We start from the raw sequence: 19,509 nt of genomic DNA on the forward strand, positions 1-19,509 counted from the left end.
TGCCGCGCTTACACCCGCCTCAGCGTGACACACTATAACTGTATATGTATGTATTTTTATATCTGTGTGTGTGGTACATGTGTATCATCACTGGTAATAAAAGAGCCGAGTCACTTAATTCAATTCATCACGCGCTTAGCTCATTTTCCCAGCGATTGCCGTCATCAGCTGCAACAACAACAACAACAACAAAAGCACAAATTTGTGTAACAACAACAACATAGAAGCAGCATTAGAACAACGTAATAAGTCGCTGTAGCGTGTTGCAGAATTGCTTGAAGACACGGTTTGTCTTCGGCGCTTTAGCCAACGCTTCTGATGTTACGCGGTCGTTGGAGATTACAAGCATGTTTTGGTCAATAAGTTATTTTTGCAATGAGGAAGCCACAATGGGCGCCACAGACACATAAATCTCTCAAGAGTGTCTGTGGCTCAAAGAGCTCTGGGTGGTTTCAAGAGGACTTAATAGTATGAGGGGCTTCTAGTCCCGGTGGTGCCACAATGGACCTCACAAAGGCCTATGGGCGTCGACAGACAACTTCTAAACCTAACCCTAATCTACCTGTGGGCATGTTGGTACCCTGTCAAGAAATTCTATTCGTGTTCTATTTAGAATAATTTTAAAGATAGCATAAAAACCCGATCTGCAGAATGGTTGATATCCACCTAGTTTAGCCTCTAGTTACTATTTTACATTTATGTACCTTTAAAATATATAAAAAATGAAATGCTTTTGAATTTGAATGTTGTGAAAAAAGGTTGCCACATTTTCTTTATTTAATTTAAGAAATTGTAAAGAACAACATTTAAAAAATCTAAGTTAAATAGATTTACCTGCTGAGGCGTTTAATTAGGTTCAAATACAAAAATATTATAATATGGAGTTGCCATCTGACTAAAATTATTTTTTAATGTCTAAAACAGAATGTTTATACAGTGGTACCTCGACATACGAGTGCCCCAACATACGAGTTTTTCGAGATACGAGCCGACGAGCAAGGGATTTTTTGCTTTTAGTTACAAGCGAAATTTGAGATACGAGTCCGGTTCGGTTCGGTTCGATAGTAACACGCAGTAGAGATAAAGGAGAGCTTAGGAATGTGGAAGAGAGTTTCACAGTTCGTGGAAAAAAACACCAAGGAAAAGTTGCAACAGGTCGTGTATTTGACCTTTTTAATGACACTTGCCTAACTTATTTCCGGAACATTTTGAGAGGGAAACAGGTGAAAGCGAGAAAAATGTAGCAAAAAAGGCAAAGACCAGTGAGTGATATCTAATTTATTTCTTTATTTATTTTATTATTTAGAAATAGATTAATAAAAGCGAGATATATTTTTTTTTTTTAATATATATTAAAATGTAGAGTTGCCACCTGATTAAAAAAATTTAAATTTCTAAAGACGTGTGGTTGCCAAACTTTAAAATTTCTCAGAGTTTACTATTTATCTATAAAAAAACTATATATGCATATAAAAATATATATTTTTTTAGCTAAAAAAGTAGTAAACAAATTTAAATTACAAAAATTGCCCAAAAAGTAACTATTTTTATGCACTTATATGAATAAGCTACAACTTTTCCATTTCACTAGTGGCTATCTTCACATGAGCACATTCTGGCAAATGCACATCACGCTGACAACTTTGCTTATGCAACCACATTTGTGCGCATCTGCATTTTTACTGCGCTCTTCCCCTCGCCATCGCTTCTCCTCCACTTCAAGTTGCCCACAAAGCTTCTCTTAAAAATATTATTTCTTTTAATACAAATTATTTGCCAGCACAGCTGCATGTCATTAGAGTTTGCTTTGCAGCACACACAATTTGTTGTTGTTGTATGTGTGCGTGTCGCTGGCGTCGTAGAGCAGCAAAGATCTCTGCAATATATCACATTTATTGTCAATTCTCTGCGGTTATATTGCTTACAATGCACATGTAAATTTGCGTAAAAAATGCACCAGCAAAGCTTTTTAAAAGCTCCATCAGACGCCATTGTACAACTTTAAAATTACGTGTCTTCTTTGTCTGCGCGCGCAGATAATGGCCGTTGTTTACCAAATAATGAACGCGCATAGATTGCCTTGCAGACAACGGGAGTTTGTGTTGTCACATGTTTGGTTCTCATTTTCGCATTTCATTGCGCTTGCGGCAAATTATGTAAGCGAACTCAGAAGCCAGTGAGTGCCACCGACGAGTTCGTTGCTTAAGTCTTTTGTATTTTTGCTGTTTTTGTGCACTTCAGGTGTTGTTGTTGTTGTTGCTGTTTTTGTTACTCGCTTAATTTGTTTGGAGGATTGCATTGCCACTTAAAGTGTTTATTACATAATATATATAAAGCCAAAATTGATTTGTGCGAATTTTCGAAAGTGCACAGCTCAATTGCCATTAATTTATGCTTCGCTGATGACGCCGATCAGCGCCGTCCAAAGCCAATTTAATTATCAACACTTTTCGCCTTTCCACAAAGCCGCACATAATAATTGATAAATATTCGTTTTTTTAGTTTTTGTTTTGTTGTTGCTAACCAACGCTGCTGCAATCGAAACTTCACGCTTCACATGCGAAATCGGTGCATTGCAATAATGAATTTTTAAGTGCTTAAGTGATCGCAATTAGTTTCCTAAGCATGCTTTGAGGTTGTTAACTGCAACACTTGTTGTAACTCTTGCATTGTTTTTGTTGTTGTTGTTAGTTTGGCTGAGGCTACTTGAGGTCATTAAATGCAATCGCTTTGCTAATTGTTAGTGCTGAAATTTCGCATACGATTGCTGCCGATTAGCAAATACGCTTTGAGGGGTCGTAGTCATTTGGGGGTTTCAAATGTGTCGAAATTATGCTTAATTATGGCGCATGACATACATAGACGCTAATTAAGGCTTTAGGGCGCGCTTGTGAACCGCCTCATGCAAAATATCCCACTTTTTGGGAAATTCTTCAAGCTGTGAACAATTTGTGTGTGTGTCGTACAAGGGTTCATAAAGAAATCTGACGCATTTGTGAAATAATGTCATATTTTTACTTCCAGAAATTGAAAGTGTTACTAACTGAATAATAATTAATAATTATAATGACAGTCATTGTCGAAACAAAGATTAGTTAGGTTAGGATTATGTCAAGGGGTAGAACGGATATAAAGATCTTAAGTCAGTTCCATTCAATTCGCTAGTCAGTCCGCCGAAAGTGGGTCTACCGTGGTGTTTAACCTTAGTATGTATTAGATTCTTCCTCGCCTGCTTCCAAACAGCTTCAGCCAGTTACGTCTGGTAAGATTCCTATTCTCACTACAGTGTACAGTACAAAATTGCATATACCCTATGAATGTAAACACCAAAATGGTTATCTTTTAGGTTAGCTTCTAAATAAAGCTTCAATATTGAGTATTGGCACCTTTAGCGTTAATTTCAGCCAAAAGACTTTGAGACATGCTGACTACCAGGTTCAGAAAAGGTTATATGTTTTCGCAGGGGTCACTCAATCTATTTAAAATGTTTCATTTATTGGAACGACAAGGATATCGGTCGAACTTATCATTCAAATATTGCTATAAAATGCTTAATAGGATTTAAGTCAGAGGTTTAGGCAGGCCATAGTTCGAGCAATACGATGTTTATACCCTGAACAGGGTATATTAAGTTTGTCACGAAGTTTGTAACATCCAGAAGGAAGCGTCGGAGGCCCTTAAAGTATATATATATAAATGATCAGTATGTTGAACTGAGTCGATTTAGCCATGTCCGTCTGTCTGTCTGTCTGTCTGTATGTATACGAACTAGTCCTAGTCAGATATCGTTTTGAAATTTTGCAAATGTTATTTTCTCTTCAAGAAGCTGCTCATTTGTCGGAACTGCCGATATCGGACCACTATATCATATAGCTGTCATACAAACTGAACGATCGGAATCAAGGGCTTGTATGGAAAACTTCCGCATTTTACTACATATCTTCACGAAATTTGGTGCGAGTTATTGTCCATAGAAATAATTTAATTTCCGAAAAAATTGCTGCATATAGCTGCCATACGAACCGAACGATCGGAATCAAGGGCTTGTGTGGAAAATTTTCGCATTTGACGTATTATCTTTACGAAATTTGACATGGATTAGTACTCAAGGTAATAATATAATCTCCGAGTAAATGGTTCAGATCGGTTAACTATATAACCTTAATGTTTCTAGCAAACAACCCGGCTAAAAAGAATTAGTAAAATGTTTTTTTTTTTTGTTTTTTACTTACTGTTTCTTACGTCTTTAGATTTGCTTAAACATATAGTTACTAAAATAAGTGCACCTGTGAAAGGTATATTAGCTTCGGTACAGCCGAAGTTAACGTTTTTTCTTGTTTTTTTTTCTGAATAAATCGGACTGAAACAGTCGGGTCTTTCTTCATTTCTAAGATTATTTTGGTTTCTTCGCGAGCAGTGGTTGCTCTTGGGCGGCCTGACCTTGGCGAGTTCTCTAGTCCAGTATTTTCCTATATATTTTTACCACTTTTTATATAGTGGTCTTGCTCCTGGAATATTTTTGGGTGATTGTATTAATGATTCTGACTAATCCATTTTCACAAGTCACATATTATTACTACTAAATTGGCATTTAACTAACTATTTAACTTTTTTAAATATTGACCAAAACACTTTATTTACCAAAATCCATACAAATTATTCACACATTGAAACGCTACTCCCAAATATTGCCACGGCTTGTCCTGTGTAACATTAGGTGATCTTCAAAAAGTTTTCATTATGCAAGTGAAGTAAAAGCTAACGGTAAATATCACACCATTATTATTTGGTAGCGTATAGTATCCACTAAGAGTATGTTCAGTTTTTTTTAACTCTTTGAAGAAATAGTCAAATTATAGTAAACAAGTAAGAAAGGGCTAAGTTCGGATGTAACCGATTATTTATTCATTTAATTTTATTAATATAACAAACAATTTGACTCACATATTCGGCATATATATGGTATAAAGTCCATTGCAAGTTGGAAACCCTAATATTAGGTATATGGGAGTTAGGTGAAGTTATGACCCGATTTCACTCATTTTTCGCACGGAGACATATTATTAGAAGAAATATATCCCCTCTAAATTTCTTCTAAATATCTGAGAGACATACCTATATTTTCGGTAAAAAATTTGTTAGAAGCACTGAGGTCTTCATGTTCGCTATATGGGGCCTTGAAAATGTATGGTCCGATTTTGACGATTTTTAGAAGGTAGATGCTACATTGTAAATGTACTATTTGTGCAAAGTTCTGCACCGATATCTTCAGTAGTGCTTACTTTATATATTGTAAAGTAAACAATTCAGATCGACTTCAAAGTTCTGGTCTGTGGGAAGTAGGCGTGGTTGTGATCCGTTTTGGACTATTTTCACAACATATCATTGGGAAGCTAGGAAGATTTTTGACCCATAAGTGGGCGGAACCACGCCCATTTAAAATTTTTTATACCATTTTGAGTGCAGCTCTTCTATACCACCTTTTCCTTACCTTTCCTTAGATGTTATACATTTAAAGTCTAAGATCAGAAATGGTGTACTAGCCGGACACTAATTTGTCATGGTAATTGAAGGCCTTAGTTCTTAAAATAAATATTATATTTATTTGGATCATTAATTTACTCGCCTCTATTAGATTTCCTTTCTATTGTATAATTTGCCAAAATTATTTATATTCGCTTTGGCTTTATTACCGAATAGAATCGATTGCAAATTGGCTATTACTAGCGCCTAGACTTGTTTGTTGTTTCTCAAATTAATCGAATTATAATTTAGAATAACAATCACTCTCAGTTTAATGTGATAATCTTGCTCAACGAGGAATTTAGGTGGAATTAACAAATGAATAAAAACAAAAAAAGTACTAAATTGAAAATCAATAAAATTTGGCAACATATTAATCAATTTGTCTAGCCTTGTGCTCGATAAATCAATTCTAAAAATGTTGAGCAATTAATTATGAGCAGAATCACTGTTAAGTAAGCGGTTATGAGATCGATTTTTTGCTTGTTGAAGAAACAGTCAGACTTACAAATGGCCTAGTACATGAAACCTGACTAATTGATAAAACGCTTGAGCGATATTTAGTTTGTGGAGCAATAGAAAAAATAAAACAAAATTAGCCAGAAACTGGCTCAAACTTGACGAAATGACAAAATAGTTTCAGTTTGGTATCGAACAAAGGCCGTAATTAGGGTCAAATTAATGAATTACAAATTACGGTGATTAACACCACAGCTACAAAAACAAAATGCAGCTTAGAGAGAGAAAAAATATAAAAATAAAAAATTTAAATTTAAATTAAAAATTTACGAAAATCCACGGGATGAAATCTCACTTTCTTGCGGTGGTCCAGCTTGCCGCGGCTTGCCAGCCGCTCAATCCACGCTGCCACCGAGCACATGTAGAGCTCGAGCGCAGTTATTCAAGTTTTTTTATTTTTCTATTTTTCTTTACTTCATTTCGCTTTCAGTGGCTGCGACGCGACAAGCGTTTATCGTCTCAGCCGCAGCTTAAATTCGATTTTTACAAATCACTTCAACTAAATTACATATTGACGTGCTAAACTAACTAGTATGTGCACACAAGCGACCACACACACAAGCGCAGTTGGTCGCACTGAATTGCAAGTGAAAGTGAATTTTTGAGCTACCAAAAGTCGCTGACCAAATGTGGCAGTGGCGGCGGCGACTGCTTAAGCGGTTAAGTGTGTTAGTAGTGGTGGTGACTACTCGAGTGCGTCGCACCACCAAAACTGGCTGGAGTTGCAATTATGCGACCGAAAAAGTGATTTCGAATGCGAAAAAACTTTTTTGCTGGTGAACAGCAAACCGTCGACAAATGAATCGATTATGCAGCAAAATGGAAATCCAATTAAGATTAACAATAATTTCCAAGCGAATGGAATTGTTACAGCAAAAAATAATTATTTAAATTTAATTTTTTTCAATATTCTCAATTCTGTACTCTCACATATTGCTCACTCAGAAGACCAACCCTAGCGTTTGCAGACGTCTTCTAAGTGGTTTAGTCGAATTTGTCTTACTACTAACTAAAAATAATCAATGATATACATTTTACTATATTGTTGTTGTAATCATATTTGTTGTGGTTGTATCGAAATGATCCAGTGATATAAAAAATTTAAAATTTAGTTGATGTAATCATATCGTTGTTGTTGTTGTAATGTTGATATGTATCTTTATACTTTCGATTCTCTTCAAAGTCATTCCTCGCGGCATTTGTAATCTTTCAGTAGTTACAGTAAAATTTTCAAAGCATAAAATTGATTAGTTTTCGGTTTCGATTTCGATTTCGATAATGGCATTAGTCACCGTTCGAGTTCGAATTTCAAGATTTCAGCAACCATCAACAAAATTGCCGTATTCTCGGCAGATTGACCACAAGGCGAATACTGACAACAACAAAACGTGTGTGTAATTTTTCTAAAATTTAGCTTATCTTGAAGCTACAACAACAAGCAACTCCAAATTGTTTTAACTACATAATTATTTTTGGAAATTATGAGCGCTCTGACTGTGTCTACGAGCTGGTTCTCAGCCAAGGCTTATATAATTTTATTTTGCTGTGGGAAAATGCCTCTCGGCTGCAAAGAATTTATGCAATCAGCGCGTTGCGGCCATTTAATGATGTTTACGCATGTCTCCGAAGTAATCGTTATGCGCTTTTGTTGAGACCATCGTGAAGTGAAGTGTGTTTTTTTCGCCGCAAGTTTGTCGCTTAAGCCTTTTGTTCGCAGCGTCGTTCGTCACAGTTAGCAGTCGATAAAAGTAAATTTTATTAATTTTATGTCCACTATATGTTTTACGCCGAGTTTATTTTATGGCCACTACTTCTATAATGGCAAGCCATAAATTCTGGCGTGACGCAATTATAGCTGTTGTGTAACGCATAAATCGCTATGTACAGTTATTGCGAACGGACGGCGCGTATGTGCGGCAAATCACCTGTAGGCGAATTGTGGTCGCTTAAAGCCTGTACTTTATTCCATTTGAAATGTCGATTCGCTTTCCATTGACATTTTTCGCATATTTTAGTGTTGTGAGCAGTGTTTGTTGTTGTTTTCCATGTACTCAAAGTGAACTGCTGCTGTCACACATTGTTTGTGGAGCAACAGAAAATTCATATTTACCTCGTGAATTTCAGATCCATTGTCACAGCCATCGCCGGCAGCGGCACTTGTTTATGTAATTGCGGCGTTTTTGTTGTTTTTTGTTGTTTTCTTTTCATTTATGCCATTATATTTCACTGTTATTGTATTTTTATATGCGAAAAATTCTCGGCGCCCTGACTGCGTTGCCGGGAACCGGTTGCAATCGTGATTTTGTGTCTTAAGGAGAACCACTTTGTTGTTGTTGTTGTTTCGCAACAAGTGTCGCTATTGAATAATGGTGTTGTGAGACTTCAATCACATTGTTGTTATTGTATTTACTATGCTCAATAGTCGAGTTGAAGAATTGTTGAGCGAAGGTGGGCGCTGATTTCATTCAAGCATCTAAGCATAATTGCTGCTTTCGAAGCTTCTAAAGCAGCAGCATTATACATAAGTATAACACTAACTGTTTTAGAATACAAAGCCGTTCGTTGGCAGTGTCTAACTTCCCGATAAACTGCTTCGAAACTTGCCACTTTCACTGCCAACCAGCAAAATGTAGTACATCAGCGCAATAAGTGATGGTTTTCCAGATGAATTTGGCATGCGACAGTCACTCTCGCAGTGCTGAGTTTAATTTCCAATAATAAAATTTAAATAAATTCCACAAAATAATCCACAAGCCAGTAACACCTCAATTCGTCATCGCCTGTCACAGTCACTTTGCCTCCACCATTTTTGTTATTCCTCCACCATTGCCAAGTCATTTGCCATACGCCATTAGCTTAGCCGCAAGCTAATTTACTCCGCCACCGTTTGATCCATTTCCAGTGCCATTTTGTACGTGTGTTGCTATGTGTGTCGCATTAGTTGCGCCATTGTGTCTCTTTGAATGGAAATTCGTTTCGTACGGCATGGCTTGCCTTCTTTTCGCTCGCCTTGAGCGCTAATATGATAATATGAGTAATTTGCCATGTATGTTGTTTATTTTTCCATTTTTCTATTTTTAATTGGAAATGACCAATAAGCTTGGCATTTTGCACCGACTCTATACTACTCGCTGTTCAAAACAAGTTCCGAGCGGAATTGTCAATACTTCAATTGCGTTTGATAAATGATCGCAAGAATTTGTTTCGCAATAAGTTCATGGTTTGGACATTTTGCACGCTTATTGAAATTCAAAAATATATATTTTTTATTTTTTTTTAATATATTTTTTTAAAATAGTTCATTGCGCAAGAGGAATGACTTCAGTATTTTGGAATATTTTGTTTATATTGTACAAATGGGATGTTAGAAATTGGGGTGTCTTTACGAAAAAGGCTGAAATATATTTTAGTCCAATAAGATTCCTATAAGATTCTCAATACAGTAATATTTTTCAGTTTTTTCTGTTATTAAAAGATAACACTTCGTTGCTTTTTTTTAATTTTTGGCCAAAGCAATACTATAACCCTCCGGCTCCATATTCTACAGAGATGGCGCCGTGTGGATTTTTTCATATTTCCAAATACAAAGCGAGCCTTAAAGGACCGTCGCGAGCATAGAAGAAATCGCTGAAAGATCCAAAGGCTATCAATGCACTTTGGACTAGCTAGGAGCGATTCTTTTCTGCTTGTGGCTCAAGCAGCTCTCGACTTCCGGTCTTAAACCAAGTGTCCTCTGGGTAGCCAACGGACAACCGTTTGGATGCGAGCTAAAATGAGAAGGCGAATCCCGCTTATACGGCTGTGCGTAGGATTTGGGATCCAACACATAAAAAAAACATCCCCAATGAAAAGATGAGGGACCCCAACTTTGATAAGATCACCACCAGGATCCCTTATTTATAAATATCATTTATATGCGCTTGCTCCAAATTTTTTGTCGTATTTCTCAATATCGGTCCAATATTTGTTATTAATCATCGTAGTTAGGTTAGGTTCAGAGGCTGACTCTCGCTATAAATCCCCCAAAGAGTTACAATGGTCAGCTAAAGATCCATTGTTGTACCAAAAAGTCTCCTAAGCATGGATTGCAAAGACAACGCTTATATATCACAGATACACAGTAGATGAGGAAATGACCATCGTACCATGAGACGCTTCCACTGCCATTGCAATGAACAAACAATAACACTGCAGCAAGCCAATGAGCCAATTTGGATATTAACATATTCCAACAAATTCCAATCTAATCCAACACTGAAATATCGCAAAATCATTTCCACTTATTTTATAATCGCTCATTAATGCTTTCAAACCACTTGCAGTCACTTGGCGTATTCAACGGCAGCATACGCGAGCACCACACACTCGCATACACCGGAAACAGCATAGATGTGTAATTAAAGTTGGCTAAACGAGCGAACGCCAACAAAAGCAAACACATACAAAGAGACACTTGAACAGCGACAAAATGGACGACATGAACGCCGACAGCAGTAATTTCAAACACGACGACAACAACACCACAGGCATGAGCATGAACATGCACAGCAACAGCGACGACATGGTTCGGCAATCCGAATCACCCGCACGCACAATCGATTCGCACGACTCCACTGTCGACAGCATGGACACGATTGTAGATCGCAGCGTCAATCGCGAGGAGCTCATGCATGCCGCCATCGCGCAGAGCTTGAACACGACGAATGCACAGCATGACAGCCTCACCAACTCGCAGAAATCCATATTGCAACGCAACAGCAGCACCGGCTGCAGTGACACCGATGAGCATCAGCAACAAATGAGCCAACAAAAGCAACAATTGCAAGCAGACACACAAAGTCACATCTACTCCAGTCCTGTGTACGACCAGAAGCCACCGCTGAAGTTGACGGCAGCCACATTGGTCGCCACGGTGGCAGCTAACAACGCGGACAATGGCAAAAGCGCCGCTGGCGATGACACAAAGAAGCCGAAATTGATGACACACGAGGAGTTCCAACAACAATTGCAGGCAGCAATCGCCTCGCGTGCCAACACACTCGATTCGCGTATTAGCAAGAAGCAGCGCTTTCCACCGGAATTGATTAAAATCAAAGATGGCGACGGCAGCTCATCGAATTCGGCGAAAGCGGCGAAATTTCACAGACGTGCCAAGTCCAGCGCTGATTGCAGTTCGGCATTTCCATGGCAAATTGTTTTGGGCACATTGCAGCTAATGTTGGCCATTACGTTGGTGGCGCTTGGTTCATTGTTGATTGTGCGCGAAGCGGCGCTCTCCACGGCGGGCTGTGGTATTTGGACTGGCCTGGTTGCGGCCATCACTGGTTCGCTGGGTGTAGTGAGCATACGGAAGACACAGACAGCGTTTCTGGCGTTAAGTTTGATTTGCATTGCGACGAGCACTTTGGCATTGGCTGTCTCCGGTGTGGGACTCTCTAGAGATGTCAATCGCCTGGAGGAAGAGGTAAGTAAGAGGTCGTGCAAACTTTACAAATAACACACCTCCATTCTATATTCCCTAGTTGGACCTGTTGAATACAAATAGTGAGATATCCGCCGCTTCCGGTCTAATTTTGGCACTGTTTTTACACTTCGTCGTTAGTATTGTATCGGTGTACAGATGTGCGCTGCAGATATGCTCCAGGTATGTAAAAACTATTTCAATTATTATAAATACGTCAATTACTAGAAAATCGTGAATTAACTTTTGCCAAAACAATTTGCGGCATCCGGTTGGCAGCTAGAACTTGGAAATTATTTGATATTTGCTTTCAAGTAATCTATTACAATCGAGTCGAGAGATGCCAGATGGCATAACACTCAGATATGAATTATAAAAGCGCGAAACACAACAAAATATTGAATCTCTTGTTGAGCCAGCCAAGAAATAAATATTTGTTCATTATTTTACAATTGGAAAATATAATAGCGGTTTTTATAACCACGCATAGTTTGTCTTCAAGCTCATACACCCCAACTGCTCATTAATTCCTCAATTAAGAGTTCGTTCATTTCGTGTGGCAGCACTTCGCTTGGCAAACTGTCAAACGCTGACGAGCCAATCAGAGAACGTATACGTTCTCTGGAGCCAGTGCGAATTCGACAATAAGCTAGCAGCAACAGCAGTGAAGTGAAAAAATTATTTAATACATGCAATTTAGCAATAATTCATGTGTACAATGTGCAAAAAGAGTGTATAATGTTTTATAGTAGTGCGTAAGCGTCGCGTCGGTATGTCTCGTGTGTATTTGAATGCTTTAAGTACGTGTGCAACAACAAAATATTTGTGTACAAATAAACAAAACGACCTGTGAAAATATCGCCCACGCCTTCCTTCCGCTGACCATAGTCACAATTCACCGTCGCATTGACAGTAGCAGCCACAAGCGCAGTGAAAGCAGTTGAAAATATTGAAAGTTACAAATAGCGTAGCACATTTTAATTGGATCACGGCGACATTAAAAACGCCCACGTCTTCGGAGGTCATCAGCGTCACCGGCGCAATGCCACTGGCCGATTTGAATAAGGATTTGCGCCAACAGCATCAGCTAGGCGTGGGTATTGGTCTCGGAAACGTTGCCCACCTGGATAATGCTAATGGCGCCATGGGCCAGCAGCAGCTGCGTCAGCGTATGCAGATCACTTCGTCCGGTTGTAGTAGTCTGGCCGTGACACCGATGGAGCACACACCCACTGATGAAGAAAGTGGTGGTGTGACCACCGTGACGTCATCCCAACGCAGACAGCAGGCACAACAACAGCAACAACATTTGCAACAGGTGCAGCAAACGGCATTACAGGCTGCATTGGAACAACATCACATCAGCTCCGTAACCGCGGATACGACTGAACTGATGGATTTAAGTGATTCGGAAGGTTATGCGCCCGCAGTAGCAGATGGGGAGTTACGTGAAAATGAGTTCGAGCTACGCGAAGTTGTAAAGGAAGGCCATGACAAAGCCGATCCCTCGCAATTCGAACTGCTGCGTGTGCTGGGCGAAGGTAGCTTCGGTAAGGTGTTTTTAGTACGCAAGGTTATTGGCAAGGATGCGGGTACGCTGTACGCTATGAAAGTGCTGAAAAAAGCCACGCTGAAGGTCAAGGACCGAGTGCGTAGTACAAACGAGCGTAAAATTCTAGCCGACGTGGGGCATGCGTTCATCGTGAAACTGCACTACGCCTTCCAAACACCCGGTAAATTGTATTTGATATTGGATTTTTTGCGCGGAGGAGATCTTTTTACAAGATTGTCCAAAGAGGTAATGTTCACAGAGGAAGATGTGAAATTTTACCTAGCCGAATTGGCTTTGGCGCTGAATCACCTGCACACATTAGGCATAATTTATCGTGATTTGAAACCGGAAAATATTTTGTTAGACGAACACGGGCACATAGCGCTTACGGATTTCGGCCTGTCGAAACAACCGTTAGATGGCTCGAAAACCTATAGTTTCTGTGGTACAGTGGAATACATGGCACCGGAAATAGTGAATCGAAAAGGACACGATTTTGCAGCCGATTGGTGGTCATTTGGTGTATTGATGTATGAAATGTTGACGGGCAATTTGCCGTTCCATGGACAAACACGTCAGGAAACAATGAATCAAATATTGCGCTCGAAACTGGGCATGCCTGAAAACTTATCGCCCGAGGCGCAATCGCTTTTGCGTGCACTCTTTAAACGTAATCCACAAAATCGGTTGGGCGCTGGCGAGAACGGTATACTGGATATTAAGGCGCATTGTTTCTTTTCTACAATTGACTGGCTGAGTTTAGAGCGGAAAGAAGTACGTCCACCATTCATACCGGCGGTGTCGCGAGATGATGCATTTTACTTCGACATCGAGTATACTTCTAAACCTCCACACGACTCCCCCGGTGGTCCAATTTCGGCGTCGGCACACGAAATCTTCCGTGGCTTTAGTTTTGTAGCGCCTGTGCTGCTGGATCAATCTTCAAACAATTCCAGTCCACTCTCGCCTTTCGTGCCGCATGCACATACTCCGCAACGCACTCTGCCTGGTGTGCTGCCTGGCAACTTCCATTCTGAATACAACCTGCTGCAAGAGTTGGGTCGCGGTACATTTTCCGTATGCCGTTTGTGTGAACATCGTTCGACAAAAAAACATTTTGCTGTTAAAATTATTGAAAAAGCGGCCGCAGCCGCGTCGTCAACCTCCGCCGATTGTTGGGAAGAGGTCGAGATAATGTTGCGTTACGGAAATCATCCAAACATTGTGACTCTATTCTCCGTGTATGAGGATGTAACGTCAGCGTATTTAGTCATGGAGTTGCTGAAGGGAGGGGAACTGCTCGATCGCATACTGGCAGTAGGACAAATGTGCGAAAGTGAGGCCAGTGCGGTGCTGAGAACCGTAGTGTCAGCAGTGGCGTACCTACATGAGCATGGCGTAGTGCATCGTGATCTAAAACCATCAAATATGATTTATGCCAGCATGCGGCAGACGCCGGAGACGCTAAAACTGTGTGACCTAGGTAAGTGCTGAAATAAAAATTAAATATCAACAAAATAATTTCATCATATTGTGCTTTGTGAAATTGATTAACTCGAACCTAACTATATGCAGGATTTGCCAAGCAACTGCGTGCCGACAACGGTCTGCTAATGACACCATGCTACACAGCCAACTTTGTGGCGCCAGAAGTGCTGAAACGACAAGGCTACGACCTGGCCTGTGACATCTGGTCATTGGGAGTGCTGCTCTACATAATGCTCTCCGGCCGCACACCCTTCGCTTCAACGCCAAACGACTCACCTGATGTGATATTAAAACGAATAGGTTCCGGACATGTGGATTTCACCTCCAGTCGTTGGGCAATGACCGGCCACGAAGTGAAAGATCTACTGCGTCAGATGCTGCACATTGTGCCGGAAAATCGACCGACAGCAGCACAAATTCTGCAGCACCCGTGGCTGCGCGAACAGTCAGCGGGTTCAGTGCGCCTCACCGAGTACGCGATAATACCCACGCAAATGTCAACCGCGGGCGTGAATGCCACAGGTGAAGGTGGTGGCGGCGGCGGCGTAGGCTTGGCGCAACCAAACGCCAATTCGGTGCGCGAGGCAACGGCGGCATTACGCGGCGCAGTCGATGCGACTTTTCGCGCAATTGCAATACCTCAAGCGGCCAATGTGGGACCAGTGGAATTGTCGAAATTGGCGAAACGACGTGCCAAAGACCGAGCCAACTTGCACTCGTAAATTTTTTAGTCGAAATTTTAGTGAATCATGTTGTGTGGGGGCGGGGAGAGCAGGAGTGGGCTGGATAAAACACATTTAGTGTGCTAAATGGAAATTTGTTTACCATAAAAGCAGAGAGCGTCAGTGCGTGTGTGGAAAAGCAAATTGCCATCATTATACTATGGCACACATTGTTAGCGTATTTATTAATAAAACATTTAGCTAGTGGTGAGGCGGGAAGGCGGGAATAATTATATTTTTAGGCGTTTTGTCAGCTTCCTACGCACGACTTCCAGCTCTTCATACAAACAACCTCCCCACCTTTCCAACAAAAGGGGATTGCGAGGTCAGCTGTTGTGTGTTCGTGTGTCGGTGCGCGTTTTTAAGAGCGACGAAATTTAGCGAACAAGCTAATTGTTTATTTTTTTTTAATAATAAGTGTTGTTTGTATGCGTTTAAATTTTACAAACATTTGTAAATTATATAGACAAGATAAACATAAGAACGAGTATATTTTTTGCATAACTACTTACTCAAAAATAATGGCCAAAGTTATAATGCTTATCACAACTAACAAACAAACAAAAAGTAAATAATAAACATTTACAATAAAAACATTGTAGACTCATACACGCGGCAAACGCTGCACAAAGATTCTAAATAAGTATTTTCTAAAACGATTTCAACCACGTCTAGTGTTCGTAGCAGCGTAAAATAGATGCATACAACTTCCTTAAAACCGATTCCCAAAAAACTTCTCTTGCAAATGCCAAAATATCAAATTTTTAAGTGTGCACCTGCAGCACTATTCGTTTGAAATCAAAATTTTGCACGAATTTTACAGCGTAATAATTGACAGACATAAATTATATAAAAAAAAAAATGATTAAATATGCTAAAATTGTAAATTCCATGCTTAATTGTAGTGAAATTTAATTGTGAAAAAAATACGAGATTGTGATTTGCCTTTGAGTATAAGTAAACAAACAATGCATTAAAAACAGACAAACAAACAAAATAGATAAATGTGAGGTTAGGTGTGGTGAAATGCTGAAAAATTAATTGTTGAAAATAAAAATGGTATGGAAATATTTTGGGCAGCTGGAAAGTGATACTTGTATTGTATAAAAAAGCAAATTTGAAATACTTGTTGTTGTTGGGAGCACTTGTAAAAGTATTTAACTAGTAATGTAAGTAATTAATTATGACAGCATAGGCTCCCCGGTATACTCCTGCCGTATATGCGTGCATAATAATGAGTTGCTGAAATCTCCTACTCATCAACTGCGGTTTCTGTATTTCCAAAGTCGTGAATGTCGAAAAGTAGAAAAAAATTCAAGCATTGCTGCTGCAGAACGTAAACTAAAAATCTAAAAGCAGTGAAGTTAGTAAAGTTTGCGCGAAAATTTATTGGCGTTTGAATGCGTTTAATTAGGATAGTAACAGTTATAGTTTTAGTGAATTTAAATTTGACATTTTGTAACTCGGCTGTAATTCGTATACATATAATCACATTGTCGCTTCTAACTACCAACTTATATACACAAATATATATATAATTAAATATATACATATTTAAGTAAATGATAGCTAACATATGGAAGTAATGAAAGTTTGATGTTAATAGTAATTGCTAGTGCATACATGCATAGGTGTACATATGCAAATGTGTAAAAATTGGCCGAATAAATTTGCACAAAAAGCAACGTTAAATAAAACGAAAAAGAAGTGGAAGACGTCGGTATAGAATTTTAACAAATTAAACATATATATTAAAGAAAGTTCAATTTATTAATTATGATATGCATATTGCTAAGCATAAATACATACATACATAACTACACATATACACACACAAAGTAAGCATAATATACATAAGCTATATATATACAAATATATATATGGTATGATTAACTAATAAATGTACATACATATATTTAGAGAGAATTTATATAATTACCTAACACACACTTACCTTGGAAATTATGACGTAATACTTGCATAAATACCTACATACATACATATATACCTAAAACATTTGTCGAAATTTATAAAAGTTGGGTTGTTGGGCAGTCTTTTAAGCTTCGCAACTTCTGTGTTATATATAAAATAAAAACAAAACTGTTGCAGTTTATACATATAAACAAATATGTGAAAATGTATTTTGTGCAAATGTAGACTAACACACACACATACATATATTTACATATACATGCATATGCATGCCTTTGGCATATGCATTTAGTAGCTATTGTTGATAATTGCAAAGATTCAAAAACTAAAGTGTCTACAAAAATTGAGATTTTGAAACGAGCTAACTGCTGAACAATTTGTAAAACAAAAACAAAAAAATAAATATATTTAAACGAGTATAGGAAATTCAGTGCCATGAAAACGTGTCAAGCAAGCGGCCTAACAAGTGCGGCGAGTAATTTCGTGCTTAAAGAAAAATATATACATATAAACAAATTAGTTGTAAACCCTCAGTGCTTGTGAGGCCGCCTGCAGCACAAACATACAAAATAATTCGCATAAAATTTGCTGCAAAACAGTTTTGTTTCATTTGTTAGAACGGTTTCCTTGAGAATTTCTTCTGTTTTTTTCTATTGCATACTTTCACTTAAGCAGTGCGTCGCCTTAAACGCTTTCATCAACAATATTAAAAAATAAAAAACAAACAACTTGCCAAGTTAAATATTTTCAATTCTCAAAAGCGGAAATAAGAAAACAATAAAAAAAACTAATTTTTAAGCATTAAAAGCTTGCTTTTTCTGGCACTGATACGACAATTACTTTGTCACCTACGCCTGTCATTTAACTCAAAACGCAACCTATGCGCACAAACAGTAACAAAAAAAAAAAAAAAAAATATTAAATAAATGAAAACATAGACGCTAATTATCACTTCCTTTCTGCTGCTCGCTGCTGACTGACTGGCACTTGTCGTATCAGTGCGCTTTAGCACAAACAACAAAATAGCCAAATAAAAAGTAAAAAATAAAAAATATGAGTGAAAACAAAAACAAAATTGTGCAGAAAACAGCAAATTTTTGCAACAAATAGCTTCCATGCAAGAATTTAGAAAATAAATATAATTATTGTTTTTTGTTTTTTGTCTAACGTTCAATTAAGCAAGAAATATTCATACTTATGTATAACATAAAAGCATACAAGCACACATACATACATGCATGTATTCAAACCCACTAAGTTGTCAATTCACTCTACAATTATTGTGCAAATATACTATATATATTTTTATGCGCCTAAACTCACATACACACACACATTTGTATGCATTTTAAGAAGAACAAACCACTCATTTTAATTGTTAACATTTTACCAAGTATTATATTTGAAGATTTTGATGTTTTGTGTGACATTTTTGAATAACTAATATTTACCAAACACTTTGGAGAAGCAAAGCATTTTATAACTCTCCACCACATACTTCTTAACGTATTATACATATAAGCATTTACAAACATACATACATACAAACATAGAACATATGTGCAACTGTCTTATTACTGTAAATTAATTTTAGTTAATTCGTTTGAGATCGTTTAATGTCTATTATACATTAACATATTCAGCGTTAGGAAAATCTTTACCATTTGCATTTAGCTTTTAAATATTTAGTGAATTCTATAACACAAACAACTGTTGCTGCTGCTGCTTCAATTTCAATTATGTGCTACATACATACATACCGACATACATTCATTGTCATCTGCGGTGCTAATTTGTGTACAAAATAGTAACTAAAAACAAAAAATACTCTGAAAGCCGCGCATTTCATTTTATACATTCGAATAACTCGTACAGTATGGCTAAAAATTAATGCAGCTGGTCAGCATATGAGAAGTTGTGTATTTTTCCCACATTAAGTATTCCAGATTTATTACGAATTAATAGCAAACAGCAAAAGCATAAATGAAAACAAAGATGAACAGATTATTAAATGAATTTAAAATTAATAAATGCTACATGTTTTTCTTTATTTTAAACAAGTAATTAATTATTCGATTGAATAAAGTTGATATATTAAAAAATTTAATACGAAAATTGTTTTATTGAAAAAAAAAAAAAAGAAATAATAAATAAAACAACATAAAAAATATAAAATAACAATATAAAAAAAAATAAAATAATATAAAAAAAATAAAATTATATAAAAAAAAAATTATATAAAAAAATAAAATTATATTTTTTATATTATAATAAAATAATATTTTTTTTATATTTTATATTTTTTATTAAAT

The 19,509-nt window shown here is 37.7% G+C and overlaps 2 protein-coding genes across 3 annotated transcripts in view; both read left to right on the forward strand.

The window, feature by feature from the left end:
• Positions 1-19,509, forward strand: part of LOC105219555 (uncharacterized) — a 43,027-nt gene that overhangs the window by 16,753 nt on the left and 6,765 nt on the right. For both annotated transcript variants that reach the window (XM_011195779.3, XM_054232573.1), the window contains exons 2-3: positions 10,365-11,506; positions 11,565-11,686. In XM_011195779.3, coding sequence (XP_011194081.1) covers positions 10,511-11,506; positions 11,565-11,686 — 1,118 coding nt within the window. In that variant the 5' untranslated portion in view covers positions 10,365-10,510. The remainder of the gene's footprint in view (positions 1-10,364; positions 11,507-11,564; positions 11,687-19,509) is intronic.
• On the forward strand, positions 12,101-18,124 carry LOC105219553 (ribosomal protein S6 kinase 2 beta). Its single transcript, XM_011195774.3, has 2 exons — positions 12,101-14,538; positions 14,631-18,124. The coding sequence occupies exons 1-2, from the start codon at positions 12,546-12,548 to the stop codon at positions 15,263-15,265; spliced, it is 2,628 nt and encodes an 875-aa protein (XP_011194076.1). The 5' UTR covers positions 12,101-12,545; the 3' UTR covers positions 15,266-18,124.

Source organism: Zeugodacus cucurbitae, chromosome 5 (genome assembly GCF_028554725.1).
Source record: "Zeugodacus cucurbitae isolate PBARC_wt_2022May chromosome 5, idZeuCucr1.2, whole genome shotgun sequence".
NCBI classification, from domain to species: domain Eukaryota; kingdom Metazoa; phylum Arthropoda; class Insecta; order Diptera; family Tephritidae; genus Zeugodacus; species Zeugodacus cucurbitae.